Below are 20,924 nucleotides of genomic sequence, written 5' to 3' on the forward strand. Positions count from 1 at the left end.
AAACTTTTACCTTTTCTAGGAAATAAAATTTGTACCAGATAACCACTAGATTCCAGCAAGCTTTTACATCCCAGGCTAAGCAGTTCAAAGAACTATCTTTACACTGATAAAAAAAAAAGTGTATGTGACAACTACGCCCAAGAACACCTCCATCGAAAAGATGAAATGTTCCAAAAACACTATCTCCCAAATTACCCTTTAAAAAGCACATTATGGAATATCAGTAATTTGTGGGAAGTTCTAAGATCAAACAGCTTGAGGAGTCACAGGTGACGTAACAAGGTAACTGTTTATAAGATATAAGGAAGTTATTCCACTGAAGAACTTCTCAAAGCTCCTGATATACAGATATGCATCATGTAAACAAACATCACATATGCTATGTCTACTGATTTTTGCCCTTAGAAGTACTTACTCAAGAAGAGTCTATCAAAGCCAGGCACGGTAGGACTTGTTTATAACCCAGCATTGTGAAACACAGGCAAGGGGACTGAGAATCTGTGATCAACTTGGGACACATAATAAAGCCCCTCAAAGTAAAGATAGGAAAGAAGGAAAGAGAAAATAAGAGAAAAGAGGAGAAAACCTGTATCCCTTATTTATTAGGGATAATGGCCTATGGAATGTATTTTTGTAGGAAATACTGCTTAACAGAAATTCTCACTGGCTAAACTTGGAAGACAGGAAAAATTAAAAATCAGTAGATTTTCAAATAGAAAGGCAAAAACGTAAATTAACTACTCAAAAATGGTTTCATTATAATTACAAGTCCTGAAAACACAAGCATCCATACCAGAAACATAGACAACTGTTTCTCTCGGGCAGCATGCTTCAAGTTGGTGAAGGCCTCCCTTCCCAGTCCTCGGTCAGGGGTGTTGAGAATTTGAGCCAGAGCCAGGTCATTCTTTGAATTCACTAAGAGGCTCAAATACGAAAGGAAAATTTTCTTTGCCAACAGCCGCACCTGTACAGGAAAACATTCATTATTTCCTTTATCGCAGTTGCTCTAAACCCTTTTCTTAACTATGCAGTAAGAATATATAGAATCATGAAATCATGACACTACATCCTGTTCTTTAGGCAAAAGGAACAGTCAAACGAACTGGAAACAAACTGGGCAACCAACACAGTCTTTCTCGCTGAAATGAACTTAATAACCAGCAAATACTAAGTGACTACTGGAAAACTGCCCTTACAGAATGCTATAGGAGGATACATCGCAACAAGGCCTTTCTGGTGAGGTTTCACCTCATTTCCCTGCATAAGACTGCCAGGAAATAACAGCCAAGCATACCGTTTCCAGAACGTTAGAGCAGAGCCATCTTGCCACTGGACCCAAGTCTACATCCCATTGCAATGCCAGACACAGAGCTAAAGTTAAATACTTAAGTTCTTAAGAACTACTAGATAATGGCTTTGACCTTATGAAATAACTAAATATCAAAATGAATGAAGTAAATGTTTAGAAAACAATGAAATTTAGTGAGTGGGAACATTAACAAATTTACTAAGAAATACGTAAGCCATATAAAAACACATTCAATATAAGAGATAATCTTAAGAGTCTTTACAGAATTATAATAATCAAGATGGAGAAGTGTATACAAAAGGACAGATGAGTTTGAAAGGAATCCAGAAGCAGACGGACAAAGTCATAGCCACAAAAGTACATAACAGCAGAAGTATCGCTACCGGGACTGCGACAACAGACCTCGGACAGACATTCATACGGCAGAACACGAACCTCACCTCAAAGCTCACACCTTTTACATAAGTGGATCCATTTTACTCAAAATGGATCATAAGTTTAAATTTACAATATAGCTGTATACCTTTTAGAACAAAACATAGGAGAAAATCCTTAAATCCTAGCATTGGGCAGAAAAGTTAGGCTTGACACCAAAACATAATCCAGAAAAGGAAGGACAAAAAGACAACTACTAGACCACAGCAAGATTAAACTCTTCTTATAGATTCTCTTTGTGCTCTTTCCCTTTCAACTATACCACCTACAGCCTTGGAATCATTTGTTTCTGGTTCTAATTGTCCTATCACATACCTGAAATCCAGCCAACTCCTTCAGGTAGTGGATTTACAGATGCTGAGCTCAACTCATGGTCAAAATAAGAAATTCATAAATGTTCCAATAACATCAGAAATCTGAAGCCCATGATGTATCCTCTCCACACTCAAAGTGTTTTCTTTATTTAAATTTTCTGAGGCCAGTGTAAGTGGTGGAAAGGAATACCTCCCTATGAACTATTGGCCAAGGAGATTCCCAAACCCTCAAAATACAGGCTACCAACACTGCTCCTGGTAGCCTACCAGAACTAGAGAATCAGGCCCTATTACTGAAGACACGACACACTTTGGTCCAAACTAGAGCAAGACTACTTGTGGGTTCTTGCTTAGTTCCAGAAGGCTACTGGTAGGGAAAGGTTGTCAATGGTCTCACCGAGCAGAATGCATACTACCAAACGGACATGCAGGAAAACATGTACCCACAGATACAATAGTGCTGGCTGACTGGATGGAATTCATGCCTGGGACAGTAAACCTGGTCAAAAGCCTCTGGCTAGGGAGGCTGTAAGGCTGAGGGGGTGGGAAAAGATCTATCACTGTCATTTTACTAAACACATATGGTGTCATTTTGTCAAACTACCTTCTAAATATTTGTGTTTGTATGCACAGACTAGTGCTATTCTTGGCCTAAGTCAAAGAAGTTTGTCTTTGCAAGGAATAACAGTGTGTGTGTGTGTGTGTGTGTGTGTGTGTGTGTGTGTGTGTGTGTGTGTGTGTGTGTTCGAAGGCAAACTTTAAGCTTGACACCTACAACTTGCTCTTTAAGGCTTACAAATTCCACTTCTCTGGTCTATGCTGCTGGGCAAACACTGGGGAAAGCATCTTAGAGCCTTCACAGATGGAGGGCTTCTTCAAGCTCTGGCTGCGGCTGGACGGGCATCCCTCTCATTATGGTCAGATAACATGGCAGTTATGGTTTCTGTGCTCTTGTATGTGCAAGTGAGTTTTTAAAAGGTTCCTCAGAAAAGCAGTCCATAAATACAATTATGACATCCAGAAGCAAGGACCTAAATTGAAAAAATCCACAAGACTAAAGCTTTAGCAAGACATCAAAAACGGGAGTACTGATAAATTTGCTTAATAAATTGATTCTGCCCATAGTCTTCTTTAATTTTTACTGAGATACAAATATCTAACCTTAAATTGAAGTCAGGATTGTTAAACAAAAAACTTTACTTGCTTTCCTTGCTAAAAATGTTCCTGGCTGGCACATAAACGCTTACGTGTAATGACAAAACACTCATTAGATTAAGAATTTCTTATTTGCTTAAAGACTGGGCAGGGAGCCTTTTTATATATTCCACTTTGTTACCTCAGAATTTCTAAAGCAATTTAACACTTTAGGGGGAAAGTAGGGTAAAATAAAATAGAGTATTTCTTAAATTCATCTTACTGCTCCATGGGAAGATTTTGGTGTGCCATTAGTAAATGTATCTGATGATCAGAATAGACCTTTCCAAGACTGTATCCCCATAAGTCTCTTTAGAACCTTAAGTATGCTAATTTTTAAAGGCGCCTTGTAAGTCAGACATAAGCATTAAGAAGGTCCCTAGAATTGAGACAAAGTACCCAAAGTGAAAAAGGGGAAGCTGATGTCAGCAAGGCTGGGAACAACTCTATAGGATGTGACATGACATTAACAGAGAAGGCATGGTCAGCTGAACGTCCTAAAGATGCCAAGTGAAGTGTATGTGTTTTATAACTCTTCTTTTGGTGACTGTACAGTATTAAAAGGCATTTTATATCAAGTTTTATATAAAAAAGTCTCTTTTTACCATCTGCATGTGTGCGTGCGTGCGTGCGTGCGTGCGTGCGTGTGTGTGCTGTCTTAAGCTATGTGAGAGCATACAGCGTCCGTCACTGTTATGGCAGTGCTCCTAACCAAGCTGGACTGATATACAGAAGAGCATCTCCTTCCTGCTGGTACTGATACTTGACCGTCACTTGATACAAACTCCTGTGTTGTGAGAATATTTTTTTTCTTCCACCTTCCCTCGTTAGAACAACCTTAAAAGCAGACATGTGTTAGGGCCTGATCCCTAAAATCGGCTTTGGTAGTGTGTCAGAGATGGTGGTCCTCCTTAAGACAGTGGGTTCTTCTCCAGATTGTCCTCTTCAGACTGGTGGGTCTGCCATTTTTATTCACTTCCTGAAAGTCGGGGTCAGTCTGAAGAGTTAGAAGGATGCTTAAGGTGGAAGAGTTGGCCCTCACTCGGCTGCCTACCCAGAACATTCACCGGAGCCTTCGTCAGACTTTACTTTCTAACTTTTTCACACTAAAGGGGGCATGAAAGCTGCACGCTCTTAATGACTGCCGTTGTGTGGCCTGAACTGCATGATTGTAGACGGGAGATGTAATAGGGATGCATAAAAAAACTCAAGGAAGCAGCTACCGTTTTTTGGTGGGGTTTTTGCTGTTGTTGTTGTTGTTGTTGTTATTGTTGTTGTTGTTTTATGTTTTTGTGTTTGTTGGTTTGTTTTGATTTGGTTTGGTTTGGTTCTGTGTTTGAGATGGAGTTAAAGATCTCAAACCCAGGGCTGGACACAGGTTCTGCACATTTTACCACTTAGCTACACCTCAGGTGTATCCTGGTTTTTTTTAAAAAAAAAGAGTATATTTGAAAATAGTAAAAGTGATTCACTTCTGACTATTTAACTCTTTATACAACTATTCTTTAGGACACTGCTGTCTATATTTAAGAGCTTACATCATTTCACACATAAGTCAGTTCTTTTTCTTGAAAGAACATGACAAATACTGTGTCCTACTTACAACACACTTAAGACAGAACATAGACAGTATGCTGCTGACGTAGATATAATGCTAGCCATCAAGCTTCAAGACCTGAGTGTGATCCCTAGACCACAAATAGTGGTAGAAGGGAGTCAACTCCTATACAAACTGGCCTCTGACATCTCACATCCACAAACCTGTGTGGTACCCACCTGGCATATGTGTGTGTGTGTGTGTGTGTGCGCGCACACACACACACACACACACACACACACACACACACACACACACACGGTCTTTAAGAGAACTGTCACAGAAATCCCATGAGGCAGAGAGCTAAACTCCCAGAAGTGACAATCCTGAGACCTCAGGGGAAACTTCTACCCACTTCTGCTCACATTCCTGGCCCAAGAGAAATGTGCATAGTGCCTCTGGATACAGGAATATAGGAGCAGTCAGTGGCAGTGACTTCTGCCTGAGCCTGGAAATAAACTGAACCAGTCCCACAACTCCTGGCACCCAAATCCCGACAGGGAGAGAGCTGGACCCTCAGAAGTTTGGACAATCATGAGAACTCAGAGAAGACAACTACTTTCTGCCTACATTCCTGACCCAAGAGGAAATCACCTAGTGCCATCTGGGCACAGGGACCTAGGAGCAGTCAGGGGCAGGACCCTTCGGATTTCTGCCTATGCTGAGAGCTGAAAAACAGTATGAGTGCCTACATACCTGAGAGCAGAAGTAAGGCCAACTCTTCTGCACCAAGCAACCCACCTGGAGGCTTCAGATCACATGAACCCAGGAGCAGCTCTCTGTTCCCAGATCCAGCTGAAAGAAAACAGGTCTACAGGAGGGTCAAGCCGCTATGAGAGACAGCAAGACAAGCTAACACCACAGATACCCTGATGGCAAGAGGCAAGCGCAGGAACCGAAGCAACAGAAACCAAAATGATTTCGCATCATCAGAGCCCTGTTCTCCCACCAAAGGAAATACTGGCAATCCAAACACACCAGAAAAGCAAGATATGGATTTAAAAATCACATTTTTTGATGATGATGGATGATTTTAAGACCATAAGTAACTCCATTAAAGAAATACAGTACAACATAAGTAAATAAGTAGAAGTCCTTAAAGAGGAAACACAAAAATCCCTTAAGGAATTACAGGAAAAAACAAACAAACAGGTGAAGGAATTGAACAAAACTATCCAGGATTTAAAAATGGAAAAGAAACAATAAAGAAAGCACAAAGGAAGACACCCTGGAGATAGAAAACCTAGGGAAGAGATCAATAGTCATAGATACAAGCATCACCAAAAGAATACAAGAAATAGGAGAGAGAATCTCAGGGGCAGAAGATACCATAGAAAACATCAACACAACCATCAAATAAAATGCAAACTACAAAAAGGTCCTACCCTAAAACATCCAGAACACAATGAGAAGAACAAACCTAAGGATAATAGGTGTAGAAGAGAGTGAAGACCACCAACTTAAAGGGTCAGTAAATATCTTCAACAAAATTATAGAAGAAAACTTCCCTAATTAAAGAAAGAGATGCCCATGAACATAAAAGAAGCCTACAGAACTCCAAATATTGGATCAGAAAAGAAATTACTCTCATCACATAATAGTTAAAACACCAAACACAATAAACCAAAGAAAGAATATTAAAAGCATTAAGGGAAAAGGGTCAAATAACATATAAAGGCAGACCTATTAAAAACTGCACCAGACGTCTCACCAGAGACTATGAAAGCCAGAAGATCCTGGATAGAGGTCATACAGGCCCTAAGAGAACACAAATGCCAGCCCAGGCTACTATATCCAGCAAAACTATCAATTAACATAGATGGAGAAACCAAGATATTCCATAACAAAACAAAATTTGTACAATATCTTTCTACAAATCCAGCTGTACAAAGAATAAGAAATAGAGTAATAAATAGAAAAAGCAAAAAAGTAATCTCCTTGCCAAAAAAAAAAAAAAAAGAAGAGAGAGATACAAACATAATTCCACCTCTAACAGCAAAAATAACAGAAAGTAACAATCACTATTCCTTAATATCTCTTAACATCAATGGACTCACTTCCCCAAGAAAAAAACATAGACTAACAGACTGGATGCATAAAGAGGATCCAGCATTTTGCTGCATACAGGAAACACACCTCAGAGACAAAGACAGACACTACCTCAGAGTAAAAGGCTGGAAAACAACTTTCCAAGCAAATGGTTCGAAGAAGCGAGCTGGAGTAGCCATTCTAATATCGAATAAAATCGACTTTCATCCAAAAGTTATCAAAAAAAGATAAGGACACTTCATATTCATCAAAGCAAAAAAATGCACCAAGATGAACTCTAAATCCTAAATATCTATGCTCCAAATGCAAGGGCACCTACATTCATAAAAGAAATCTTACTAAAGCTCAAAGCATACATTGCACCTCACAGAATAATAGTAGGAGATTTTAACACCTTACTCTCATCACTGGACAGATCATGGAAACAGAAATTAAACAGAAACATAGAGAAACTAACAGAAGTTATGAACCAAATGGACCTAACAGATATTTATAAAACATTTCATCCTAAAACAAAAGAATATACCTTCTTCTCAACACCTCACGGTACTTTCTCTAAAATTAACCATATAACCAGCCACAAAACGGGCCTCAACAGATACAAGAAGATTGAAATAATCCCATGCATCCTATCAGATCACTACGCATTAAGATGGGTCTTCAATAGCAAGAATAACAACACAACCACCACATATACATGGAAGTTGAACAACACTCTACTCGGTGACAACTTGGTAGAAATAAAGAAATTGAAGACTTCTCAGAATTTAATGAAAATGAAGGCAGAACACACCCAAACTTATGAGACATAATGAAAGCAGTGCTAAGAGGAGAAATTAGCTCTGAATGACTGAAAAAAGAAAGAGGAGAGAGCACACATCATCAGCTTGACAGCACGCCTAAAAAACTCTAGAACAAAAAGAAACAAATACTCCCCAAGAGGAGTAGAAGGCAGGAAATAATCAAACTCAGGGCTAAAATCAACCAAGTAGAAACAAAAAGGATGATACAAAGAATCAACAAAACCAGAAGCTGGTTGAGAAAATCAACAAGACAGAAAAACCATTAGCCAGACTAGCCAGAGGGCACAGAAAATGTATCCAAATTAACAAAATCAGAAATGAAAAGGGAGACATAACAACAGAATTTGAGGAAATTCAAAAATCATCAGATCCTACTATAAAAGCATATACTCAACAAAACTGGAAAATCTGGAGGAAACGGACATTTTTCTAGATAAATATCAGGTAACAAAGTTAAATCAGGAACACATAAACCATTGAAACAACCCCATACCTCCTAAAGAAATAGAAACAGTTATTAAAAGTCTCCCAACCAAAAAGAACCCAGGACCGGATGGGTTTGATGGAGAATTTTATCAGACCATCATAGAAGACCTCATACCAATACTGTCCAAATTATTCCACAAAATTGAAATAGATGGAGCACTACCGAATTCCTTCTATGAAGCTACAATTCCTCTTATACCAAAACCACACAAAGACCCAACAAAGAAAGAGAACTTCAGACCAATCTCCCTTATGAATATCAACACAAAAATACTCAATAAAATTCTTACAAACCGAATCCAAGAGCACATCAAGACAATCATCCATCGTGATCAAGTAGGCTTCATCCCAGGGATGCAGAGATGGTTTAATATATGAAAATCAATCAACATAATCCACTATGTAAACAAACTCAAAGATAAGAACCACATGGTCATTTCATTAGATGCTGAGAAAGCATTTGACAAAATTCAACACCCCTTCATGATAAAAATTCTGGAAAGATCAAAAATTCACAGCCCATACCTAAACATAGTAAAAGCAATGTACAGCAAACCAGTAGCTAACATCAAATTAAATGGAGAAAAACTTGAAGCAATAGCACTAAAATCAGGGACTAGACAAGGCTGCCCACTCTCTCCCTACTTATTCAAAATAGTACTCCAAGTCCTAGCCAGAGCAATCAGACAAAGAAAGGAGGCCAAAGGGATACAAATTGGAAAGGAAGAAGTCAAAATATCACTATTTGCAGATGATGTGATAGTATATTTAAGTGATCCCAAAAGTTCCACCAGACAACTACTAAACCTGATAAACAACTTCAGCAAAGTGGCTGGGTATAAAATTAACTCAAACAAATCAGTAGCCTTCCTCTACTCAAAGGATAAACAGGCCAAGAAAGAAATTAGGGAAATGACACCCTTCACAATAGTCACAAATAATATAAAATACCTTGGTGTGATTCTAACCAAGCAAGTGTAAGATCTGCATGACACAAACTTCACGTCTCTGAAGAAAGAAAATGAAGATCTCAGAAGATGGAAAGATCTCACATGCTCATGGATTGGCAGGATTAATATAGTAAAGATGGCCATTTTGCCAAAAGCAATCTACAGATTCAATACAATCCCCACCAAAATTCCAACTCAATTCCTCATAGAGTTAAAAAGAGCAATTTGCAAATTCATTTGGAATAACAAAAAACTCAGGATAACTATCCTCAACAATATAAAAACTTCTGGGGGAATCACCATCCCTGACCTCAAGCAGTATTACAGAGCAATAGTGATAAAAACGGTATGGTATTGGTACAGAGACAGGCAGGTAGACCAGTGGAACAGAATTGAAGACCCAGAAATGAACCCACATACCATGGTCACTTGATCTTTAACAAAGGAGCTAAAACCATCCAATGGAAAAAAAGGGAGCATTTTTAACAAATGGTGTTAGTTCAACTGGAGGTCAGCATGTAGAAAAATGCAAATCGATTCATGCTTATTGCCCTGTACAAAGCTTAAGACCAAGTAGATCAAGGACCTCCATATGAAACTAGGTATACCCAAACTAACAGAAGAAAAAGTGGGGAAGAGTCTCATTCACATGGGCACTGAGGAAAATTTTCTGAACAAAACACCAATGGCTTATGATCTAAGATCAAGAATTGACATATGGGATCTCATAAAACTGCAAAGCTTCTGTAAGGCAAAGGACACCATCATTAGGACAAAACGGCAACCAACAGATTGGGAAAAGATCTTTACTAATCCTACAACTGATAGAGGGCTTATATCCAAAATATACAAAGAACTCAAGAAGTTAGACTCCAGGAGCCAAATAACCCTATTAAAAATGGGGTATAGAGCTAAACAAAGAATTCTCAGCTGAGGAATATCAAATGGCTGAGAAGCACCTAAAGAAATGTTCAACATCCTTAGTCATCAGAGAAATGCAAGTCAAAACAACCCTGAGATTTCACCTCACACCAGTGAGAATGGCTAACATCAAAAACTCAGGTGACGGGCTGGAGAGATGGCTCAGTGGTTAAGAGCACCTTCTGCTCTTCCAGAGGTCCTGAGTTCAATTCCCAGCAACCACATGGTGGCTCACAACCATCTGTAAAGAGATCTGATGCCCTTGTCTGGTGTATCTGAAGACAGTTACAGTGGACTTATATATAATAAATGAATAAATCTTAAAAAAAAAAAACTCAGGTGACAACAGATGCTGATGAGGATGTGGAGAAAGAGGAACACTCCTCCATTGTTGGTGGGATTGCAGACTGGTACAACCACTCTGAAAATCAGTCTGTGGTTTCCTCAGAAAGTTGGACATTCCACTACCTGAGGACCCAGCTATACCTCTCCTGGGCATATACCCAAAAGATGCCCCAACATATAACAAAGACACATGCACCACTATGTTCATAGTAGCCTTATTTATAATAGCCAGAAGCTGGAAAGAACCCAGATGCCCTTCAACAGAATAATGGACACAGAAAATGTGGTACATCTACACAATGGAGTACTACTCAGCTATCAAAAGCAATGACTTCATGAAATTCATAGGCAAATGGATGGAACTAGAAAATATCATGCTGAGTGATGTAACCCAATCACAGAAGAATATACATGGTATGTATTCACTGATAAGTGGATATTAGTCCAAAAGCTCAAATTACTCAAGATACAATCCACAGACCACAGGAAGCTCAAGAAGAAGGATGACCAAAGTACGGATGCTTTACTCCTTAAAAGAGGGAACAAAAATATTCATAGGAGGGAATATGGAGGCAAAGTTTGGACCAGAGACTGAAGGAACGGCTATTCAGAGCCTGCCTGAGATGAGTATACAGCCCATATATATACATACATACACACACATATATATACATATATATATACATATATATATATACATATATATATATATATATCCACCAAAACTAGATAAGATTGATGAAGCTAAGAAGTGCATGCTGACAGGAGCTGGATATAATTCTCTCCTGAGAGAAACAGACAGAGCATGTCAAAAACAGAGGCAAATGCTGGCAGCAAACCATAGAACTATGAACGGGATCCCAGTTGGAGGGATTAGAGAAAGGATTGAAGGAGATGAAGGGGCTTGCAACCCCATAAGAACAAGAATGCCAACCAACCAGAACTCCCAGAGACTAAATTACCCCCAAATAGTCCACATGGACACACCCATGGCTCCAGCTGCATATGTAACAGAGGATGGCCTAGTTGAGCACCAATGGGAGGAGAGGGCCTTGGTCCTGCCAAGGCTGGACACCCCCCCCCCAGCCAGTGTAGGGGAATGTTGGGGGTGTAGGAATGGGAAATGGATGGGAGGGCAACACCCTTATAGAAGAAGGGAGGGGGAGGGGATAGGTGGCTTATGGATGGGAAACAGGGAAAGGGAATAACATTTGAATGTAAATAAAAAATCCAATAAAAGGAAAAAAGTGAACTATCAGAGACAAGATCCCTAAGACCATCCTCTGTTCTCATTTGATATATAGGAATACTCTCATCAAATAAAAAATGTTTGAGTAGCATTTGTAAATTTTTAAGACAAGATCAAAAACAAAGAGAACGCAAAAAAATTCGTTTTCATCAAGATAAAATCCCTACGTAAAGCTCGTACTCTGGTGACAGGACCAGGATTTTTATACCAGACACAAAGTCCCAGAAAGTCTAACAGTGCACATACAAAAAGACACTGGGCTACGTGGGTGGGCTCTCTCCAGTAGCAGGAAAGTACAGTGACTTTCAGCAGTGACCGGAACAACAAAGCAAGTGGGAAAGCAGTTGTCTAATTTACCTCTAGCACACCAGAGCCTTCACAAACTGGATTCACCCCATTAGACAAGGTAAAGCGTCGGTGGCTGAAGGTAAGGAATGAAGACATTACGAATCAAAACTCGCGGGGTTATAACAAATGCTGAGAGACCACTGATTCAGGCACGGATCATAACTACATGCATTAAAAAATCCATTAAGTAAACGTTTGCTGGGAAATGTGGTGCCAGAGGGCCTTCCTACCGATCTTTGTTGATGACCACAAAGTGGAAACTAAGTTTTATATTAGTGGGATCTGCCAGTTCAGGACAACCTGAATTTCTATTTCCTAATATGAAATATTCCATATCTGCCATAAGACAGAAAAAAAGGAGACAATAAAAAAAGTACATTATTAAATGTAAGAAGCAAATAAGCATTCAGAGGCAATGAAAGAATCTGTTCTTTAAGGTGTAATTTCCTTAGCACAAGACTTTCAGAAGACTCAGCAATGTTCCCCGAAAAGGAAGAGAGGGTTTGTCAAATGTGCTAACTCTACTGGAGCAGACGACCATGAAAGCAGGATTTCAAAAATACGTCAATAAAAGTTTACTGACTCTGCCAACATGCTTAATCTCTCGCTGACAGTGGTTCTGTGAAACGCAGAAACCCTGATAAACAGAGCTCGTGGGTAGTTGAGGGCAGAGCTACCTGGCACACTATTCAGCTAAAGGCAAACTTACCAGGACAACCCTGTACACGGTACTCATCAGAGTCCTGCACACAATACAGACTGAAGCAAGAACACCATCAACTACGGAACCTATCCTCCAAGAATCGGTCACCAAGACAGATTGGTGACGTTTACTTAAAAAGAAAACAAACAATCTGACACCCTGAAACCCAACCACGTCCCCGGCACCTTGAATTGTACCTGTGTTTGCTCAGTGTCCATTGGTTACCTTGGCCCAAACATAAGGACACGGATTACACTGACGCTCTTATCAGTCCCAATGTACTACCCTTTGCAAAGTCAGCTTTAGTTAAACAATGTTAAAACATGGAAAAATTAAAAGCACAACCACCATATTCATTGACAGCCCCAATGAACCACCAGATTTAAGAGCACAGGGTCCAGTCCTACTTTCATTGGCTGACGGTGTTATCAGTACCTGTTTGTCATTCTGGCTGCATTTCACTGGTGACGCTGGGCTATGAGGATTATTTTCATCATTTACTGCACACTCTGTGCCAGATAGAAAGTCCCGTAGTTGAATCTGTAGGCGATACGTGGTATAATAAAAGTATAGGACACAGAATACCATACGACATGAAAATCTGCACATCACCACGGATGTCCCAGTGCAGTGTTACTGGACATATGTAGACAGTTATAAGTAAGCATAACATTGTTTTCTACACTCTTTTGCATATTTTCATGAATCCTTTTAAACTGAATGATAAACAATTATGGTTAGGAAGGGACATTCTATTTACTCTTTTGTTAAATAACAAACATATCTAAATATAAATCAATGAATTATAACTAAGAAATCTTATAATATTTAAGAGACCAGGAATTTTTATCAGAATGTCTATGTATATATGTCAATATAAGCTGGAACTCAGATCATCAGTAGACTATGGTTTCTCTTCAGCTAACAGTACTATTTGGTATGACAAATCTATTATTTCATTACACCCTCATGTCTTTTCCCTTTTGATGGAAACCACTAGCATCTTCGCATCAACTCCTGTAGCTCTACGTCTAAGTTCTTTACTATTTGTTGGGATGCTAATTTGTATGTCAATATGCCTGCTATACGGGAAATCTTCCTAATATTTTTCTCTTAGTTATCATGAAAACAGTTTACTTATCATAAAAATTAAGAGGAATTACCTGGAAGTATTTGCTTTTATATCATTATATAACCTCTCGTGTTTCTTTATATTTTCATGTTTTATTTGAAAAGTTAAGACTTACCATTTTTATAACTGGTATTTTTATAACCTACTAGTAACTATAAGAAAAAATGGGCCAACTGAATAGTCCACTTACATAGGGAGAATTTCATAAGTTACAAACGCTCAAGCATCTTACACAGTAAATTCCTACCACACACAGAACTGGGGTAGAGGAAATACTGAACTACCCCAATGGTTGTTGTTGCCAGCCTGCATCTATTTGCAGTAGATTTCCTGATTTTTCTGGAAGTTGGTAACCCTCCAAAAAAAATGCCTCCAATTCTGATACAAACTGGAAGAAATATTTTCCGCCCAATATTTTCAGCCCAACCTGGAGCTTAAAAATAAAGCTTCTCACCTGCCTCTTAGAGTATCTTAGACCTTATGTGCCCTTGGCATCTACTCAATACTGCTTTTGCAAACCAGTTTTCAGTTTCACCCAGGAACTGCTGATTCTACCCTACCAACAAGCTTTTAGCTCCGTCTCTGACAGCACACGTTCCTGTGCCTGAAGAAGGGGTGGGGTAAACCAGGAGAGATGGATGGGGCTGAAAAGTAAGAATGTTTACATTTTTACAATAAAAGAACAAACTTTTTCTTTGATAAAGTGGGTGGTACAAACATTTATGAGTAATGCCAACTTTGTAGTTAGTGGCCATGTGTCCAAAAAAACAAATGTCTATGCCCTGTGTGGACCTCGGAGGCGGCATCTGGCTGGTCTTCTGTGTTAAACTGCATCACTGGTTTCTTATTCTCAGTTTCAACAGTGAGGTGGTGATGCGTGGCTTCCTCAAGGTTCTGGAGAAGGCGACTTTCCCACTGCCTCACCCGCTCCATAGCAGCTGCCAGCTTCTTCGGGTCTCGCTTTCCCCTGCGGGTTTTATGGAGACCCTTGGGTAACGATGAGGTTTGAGACACGGCTGCGAGAGACTGTTGCTTCTGTGACGGTCGTTGGACCAATGAGGCTAATACACAGGTATCTTCCCCAGGCGTTGAGAGGTCCTGGCAGGGCCTTAACTGCCCACGGGGCCGCTTGGAAGCCCTGGAAATGGGCTTCTTTTTCCTAGAGACAGCTGTGGTGCTGACCTCGGTCACGTGGATAGGGATATCCTGGGAAAGGCTTGAAGACATTAGTCCACCTTCCACACTCGGTTCACAAAGATTCAGGGCATCTCCTACAAGTCTCTGGCTACAGCTAAAGGTAGCTTCCTCAGGAGTCCTGTCTTGTGTGAACTTTTTTAAGGGTGGCTTCATCAGGAAAAACGAGCTCTCCTACCCAGAGTTCAACGTAGGAAGCTGCACCCCCGTACCCTCCCTGCAGTTGGGCGGTTGGAGCACGTGCTCTGGCATCCCTACGTCACCACACAACATCCCCAGAAGCGCATCTTCTTTGTTAGGTAAGATCTAGCAAGTCTTGTGCTTAGGTGTTATCCGTGAATTCCTGTACACACTTGGTATTTCTGTGTACTAGGTGTTATTCTCCTCTCTAACAGCTCTCTTTTGTTGAGAATGTGTGGCCAGTTGACTCATCCTTGTCTAGCTAATGATCGTGATTCCACGCTGGGTTGTTGTTTCTCTTGGCTCTCTCTGAAATGATGGTTTCTGCAAGTGGCATGGTCTCCGTGCTGCTCCGCACAGCCTTAGAAGAAAATAAAAAGACTGCGGTCCAACTGCCTAGGTCAAAGAAGTCTCCGCGTTCTTACCAACAGGAAGTAATAGAACTAACCACAGATCTGTGCCTAAGTTCTTCGGAGATCTACACTTCTGCTGGCCATAGGTCTCTGCTGCTGTGGTCCAGATACTTAAATTCCTTTCATGTGAAATCCAACTCTGCCCCAAATCTCCCTGATATTCCTGCTAGAACCCAAATCTCTCTCTCTCTCTGATATTCCTGTTAGAACCCAAAGCCATATGTGCTCCCAGATGGAGAAGAATCATAAACTTGGGGGTAAAGATTCAAGTTACCATGTTTCCAGAACTACCTCATGTTTATCTTAATTCCTAATAATCTCTGCATTATTTAAACTACAAAATATAAGAAACAAAGCGACTTTAGTAAGGCCATGAATTCAAGAGCATAAAAATCAGAATGATTTAGAATACTCTGATATGTAACTTTAAAGACATAGCACAAATTAATTAGGTCCCATTTAATGTACTTTAGAAGAATCAACCGAGATACATTTTGCTATACAATTTTGTTAGTGGAAATTTCCTTGAAGAAAACGTCTGATATTTATCAGAGACTACATTGTTATAATTTCAAAGTTTTCTTCATGAACCACCATCTTTGCAGCTTCAGTTTAATTTTTGGTGTTCTGCAGAGATGTTGACATTTGCAGACAATCTTCCACACAGCCTGAAAAGCTGTCCTTTTCCCTCAGTGAGGAAATGTGTTAGAGAATGCATTCCCCCTAAACAGGAAAAGCACAGGATGAAAACACTGCGCCCAAGATTTCAGGCATCTCTTTTTACCTATGATTAGCTTTGTACATTAACTATGGAGAGCTAGTCAAAAATCAGCCCTATAGGAAAGAAGAAACCAAAACCAAAACCCTTCTCTCAAGGTTCTTCTCTACATGGACAGGAGAAGAGCACATGTGAGTGTGTGCTTGAAGAAGTTATAACAGGTCAGCCCCAGTGTTTGCTCTCACCCTGGCACATTACTACTCCAAATAAAGACCACATTCTCCACACGCCCAACTCAGCTTTAAGCAATTAGACTGAGGCAAAAGAGCTGCTTCTCCTTAAAAGGAGAATGTCATGCTCTGGTCCTACTGCCTCCCTCCATGAGCACTACTGTCCCGTTGGAACTTCAACGCCTACCTTTGACCATTTAAGTAAGAATCACATGGCTCTTCTACAGGGAGTAAAATAAGCTTCTACTTTCCTTTTTTTAAGATTTATTTATTTAATGTATGTGAGTACACTGTCGCTGTCTTCAGACACACCAGAAGAGGGCATCAGATCCCATTACAGATGGTTGTGAGCCACCATGTGGTTGCTGGGATTTGAACTCAGAACCTCTTGAAGAGCAGTCAGTGCTTAACCACTGAGCCATCTCTCCAGCCCCAAGCTTCTGCATTGTTAAAACACATTTTTATACCAGAGATTTCTATTATAATGAACATATGTGCTATTACTAATTACCATATAAAAAGAGCTTAGTATCTCACAAAATACAGGAAATAATTCCTAATTCCAAATATACAGTCAGCCATTGCCAACATTTACTCATTACCTTATTAGCACACAGAAAGTGTTAAAGTATTTTCAACACTCAAAAAATAAAACCTGCATATGTACAAATAGATTTTAAATAGTTCATCAATTCTAATATGAACAAATCTAAGGATCACAGCTTTTAAACTTTTCTCTATTAAAATTAAATGTTTATACAATGAAGTTTATTCTCAGATATTATGTTATTCTATTCTCTGACAGTAATATATGGCATGACTAAGAAGCTATTAAACCATGCAAAAGAACTGTAACAGTTGTTTATACAATACACACCTAATAAACATGTACATTCAACAAAACGGAAAAAGTTGTAGACAGGTAATCTTTGATCTGATTCAAAAGAAATCTGACATTTGGAATCTATTTCCTTGCCAATTTTTTTCTATTAAGAAAAATATTCTTTTATCAAATAATATCACACGCCCAACAAAACTTATCAAAAATATTTCTTTCAAGTAAACACTAGACTTTGGGTAGCTAAATTTTCCATTTTTAGCATGATTTCAAAAGAAAAAAAAAACTTTTGTCATTTTGTCTTTACTACTGAAAACAAAGACATATTCCCTGCCTCCTGCCATACTTTTAAGACTAGTAATTCTATCTATGGCTTAAAATAAAAGTATTTTAGCTGAACTTTAATTTGATTAAAGTAGAATTATTCTTAGAATACTTACAGAGGATATCATGTGTTTCTCACAATTAGAAGTCATGATGCTACATTTTTTATAAACATCAATCAGATCTAGTGTATTGCTATTCTTCAAGAAATCATCGTATGTTTTCCTAATGTCTTCATAGTGGTCGACCACTTTCATATTTTCAATGGGCAAGTTCAGTTTCTCGTGTAAGAAGTATTTCCACGTCAGTAAGACATCGCTGAGACAGACGGTGAATTCTCCGTGATGCTGAAAGAGGCAAAACAACGACAAGGGTAAATGTGAGTGCTTAATGCTTGAATGGCCATTCACCTGATTGATAATGGAATACCAATAGCATGTTGTTAAAGGAAACACTGAGACTTTGATAACGTGATAAAATATAAATAAGTAGGCATGTTTGCAGATAAAAATTGGTAATTGGGGTTGGGCATGATGGAGTACACCTTTAATCCCAATACATGGGAGGCAGAGGCAGGATGCATGCATAATATACTGTGGTTAGCTACAGGGTTTTTACTGTCTTAGTTAACATCTCCAGTGTCATGAGGAATTCCCACATAACAGAATATATTCCAAGTACTGGCTTTAAAATCCAGCCTTGGCACTGAAGCTCCCGGAAGGGGCGGCACAGGTCTTCCTGGTTGCTGCCGCTGCAGAGAGCCCCTGGGCAGCACCCCACGAGCGAACCTGAGCCTCGGGACCACAGGAAAGACCAAATTTTCTGCTGCAAGAAAGCTGCCTGGTGAGCTTGGGACACACGGAAGCAGAATTTCTCTAGGACCGGGCACGTTCTGTGTTTACCGGAAGTCCCACACCCGCGGATCCCGGCCCGCAGCAGCTCTCTGCTCCCAGACCCGGTGAGAGAGAGACCCAACCGCCTGGTCAGGTGGGCACTCCTGAGGCTGCAGAGCGGAAGAGACCACCAACACTGCTCACCCCTGCCCACATCCCTGGCCCAAGAGGAAACTGTATAAGGCCTCTGGGCTCCCGTGGGGGAGGGCCCAGGAGCGGCAGGACCCCTGTGCCAGAGACACCGCCGGAACCTGAAGGAAACAGACCGGATAAACAGTTCTCTGCACCCAAATCCCGTGGGAGGGAGAGCTAAACCTTCAGAGAGGCAGACAAGCCTGGGAAACCAGAAGACACTGCTCCCTGCACACACATCTCGGACGCCAGAGGAAAAAGCCAAAGACCATCTGGAACCCTGGTGCACTGAAGCTCCCGGAAGGGGTGGCACAGGTCTTCCTGGTTGCTGCCGCTGCAGAGAGCCCCTGGGCAGCACCCCACGAGCAAACCTGAGGCTCAGGACCACAGGTAAGAACAAATTTTCTGCTGCAAGAAAGCTGCCTGGTGAACTCAAGACACAGGCCCACAGGAACAGCTGAAGACCTGTAGAGAGGAAAAACTACACGCCCAAAAGCAGAACACTCTGTCCCCATAACTGACTGAAAGAGAAGAAAACAGGTCTACAGCACTCCTGACACACAGGCTTATAGGACAGTCTAGCCACTGTCAGAAATAGCAGAACAAAGTAACACTAGAGATAATCTGATGGCGAGAGGCAAGCGCAGGAACCCAAGCAACAGAAACCAAGACTACATGCCATCATCGGAGCCCAATTCTCCCACCAAAACAAACATGGAATATCCAAACACACCAGAAAAGCAAGATCTAGTTTCAAAATCATATTTGATCATGATGCTGGAGGACTTCAAGAAAGACATGAACACACTTAGGGAAGCACAGGAAAACATTAATAAACAAGTAAAAGCCTACAGAGAGGAATCGCAAAAATCCCTGAAAGAATTCCAGGAAAACACAATCAAACAGTTGAAGGAATTAAAAATGGAAATAGAAGCAATCAAGAAAGAACACATGGAAACAACCCTGGATATAGAAAACCAAAAGAAGAGACAAGGAGCTGTAGATACAAGCTTCACCAACAGAATACAAGAGATGGAAGAGAGAATCTCAGGAGCAGAAGATTCCATAGAAATCATTGACTCAACTGTCAAAGATAATGTAAAGCGGAAAAAGCTACTGGTCCAAAACATACAGGAAATCCAGGACTCAATGAGAAGATCAAACCTAAGGATAATAGGTATAGAAGAGAGTGAAGACTCCCAACTCAAAGGACCAGTAAATATCTTCAACAAAATCATAGAAGAAAACTTCCCTAACCTAAAAAAAGAGATACCCATAGACATACAAGAAGCCTACAGAACTCCAAATAGATTGGACCAGAAAAGAAACACCTCCCGTCACATAATTGTCAAAACACCAAACGCACAAAATAAAGAAAGAATATTAAAAGCAGTAAGGGAAAAAGGTCAAGTAACATATAAAGGGAGACCTATCAGAATCACACCAGACTTCTCGCCAGAAACTATGAAGGCCAGAAGATCCTGGACTGATGTTATACAGACCCTAAGAGAACACAAATGCCAGCCCAGGTTACTGTATCCAGCAAAACTCTCAATTAACATTGATGGAGAAACCAAGATATTCCATGACAAAACCAAATTTACACAATATCTTTCTACAAATCCAGCACTACAAAGGATAATAAATGGTAAAGCCCAACATAAGGAGGCAAGCTATACCCTAGAAGAAGCAAGAAACTAATCGTCTTGGCAACAAAACAAAGAGAATGAAAGCACACAAACATAACCTCACATCCAAATATGAATATAACGGGAAGCAATAATCACTATTCCTTAATATCTCTCAATATCAATGGCCTCAACTCCCCAATAAAACGACATAGATTAACAAACTGGATACGCAACGAGGACCCTGCATTCTGCTGCCTACAGGAAACACACCTCAGAGACAAAGACAGACACTACCTCAGAGTGAAAGGCTGGAAAACAACTTTCCAAGCAAATGGTCAGAAGAAGCAAGCTGGAGTAGCCATTCTAATATCAAATAAAATCAATTTCCAACTAAAAGTCATCAAAAAAGATAAGGAAGGACACTTCATATTCATCAAAGGAAAAATCAACCAAGATGAACTCTCAATCCTAAATATCTATGCCCCAAATACAAGGGCACCTACATACGTAAAAGAAACCTTACTAAAGCTCAAAAC

At 40.0% G+C, this 20,924-nt stretch overlaps 2 protein-coding genes across 14 annotated transcripts in view; one reads left to right on the plus strand and one right to left on the minus strand.

Moving 5' to 3' along the window:
* Parpbp (PARP1 binding protein) overlaps nt 1–20,924 on the minus strand; it is a 69,434-nt gene that overhangs the window by 29,913 nt on the left and 18,597 nt on the right. For 5 of the 11 annotated variants that reach the window (XM_063262830.1, XM_006241189.5, NM_001401236.1 and 2 more), the window contains 3 exons: nt 17,849–18,079; nt 13,139–13,243; nt 794–964 (listed from right to left, as the gene is read on the minus strand). In XM_063262830.1, the coding sequence (XP_063118900.1) occupies nt 794–964; nt 13,139–13,243; nt 17,849–18,079 (507 nt within the window). The other 6 variants (XM_039078223.2, XM_039078222.2, XM_039078224.2 and 3 more) reach the window with 4 other exon arrangements.
* Nucleotides 15,189–20,924, plus strand: part of Nup37 (nucleoporin 37) — a 53,091-nt gene continuing 47,355 nt past the window's right edge. For 2 of the 3 annotated variants that reach the window (XM_039078684.2, XM_039078685.2), the window contains exons 1-2: nt 15,189–15,328; nt 17,973–18,111. The gene's annotated coding sequence lies outside the window, so the exon portion shown is untranslated. The remainder of the gene's footprint in view (nt 15,329–17,972; nt 18,112–20,924) is intronic. The other variant, XM_039078686.2, reaches the window with a different exon arrangement.

This window comes from Rattus norvegicus, chromosome 7, assembly GCF_036323735.1.
Source record: "Rattus norvegicus strain BN/NHsdMcwi chromosome 7, GRCr8, whole genome shotgun sequence".
In the NCBI taxonomy this organism is placed as follows: Eukaryota; Metazoa; Chordata; class Mammalia; order Rodentia; family Muridae; genus Rattus; species Rattus norvegicus.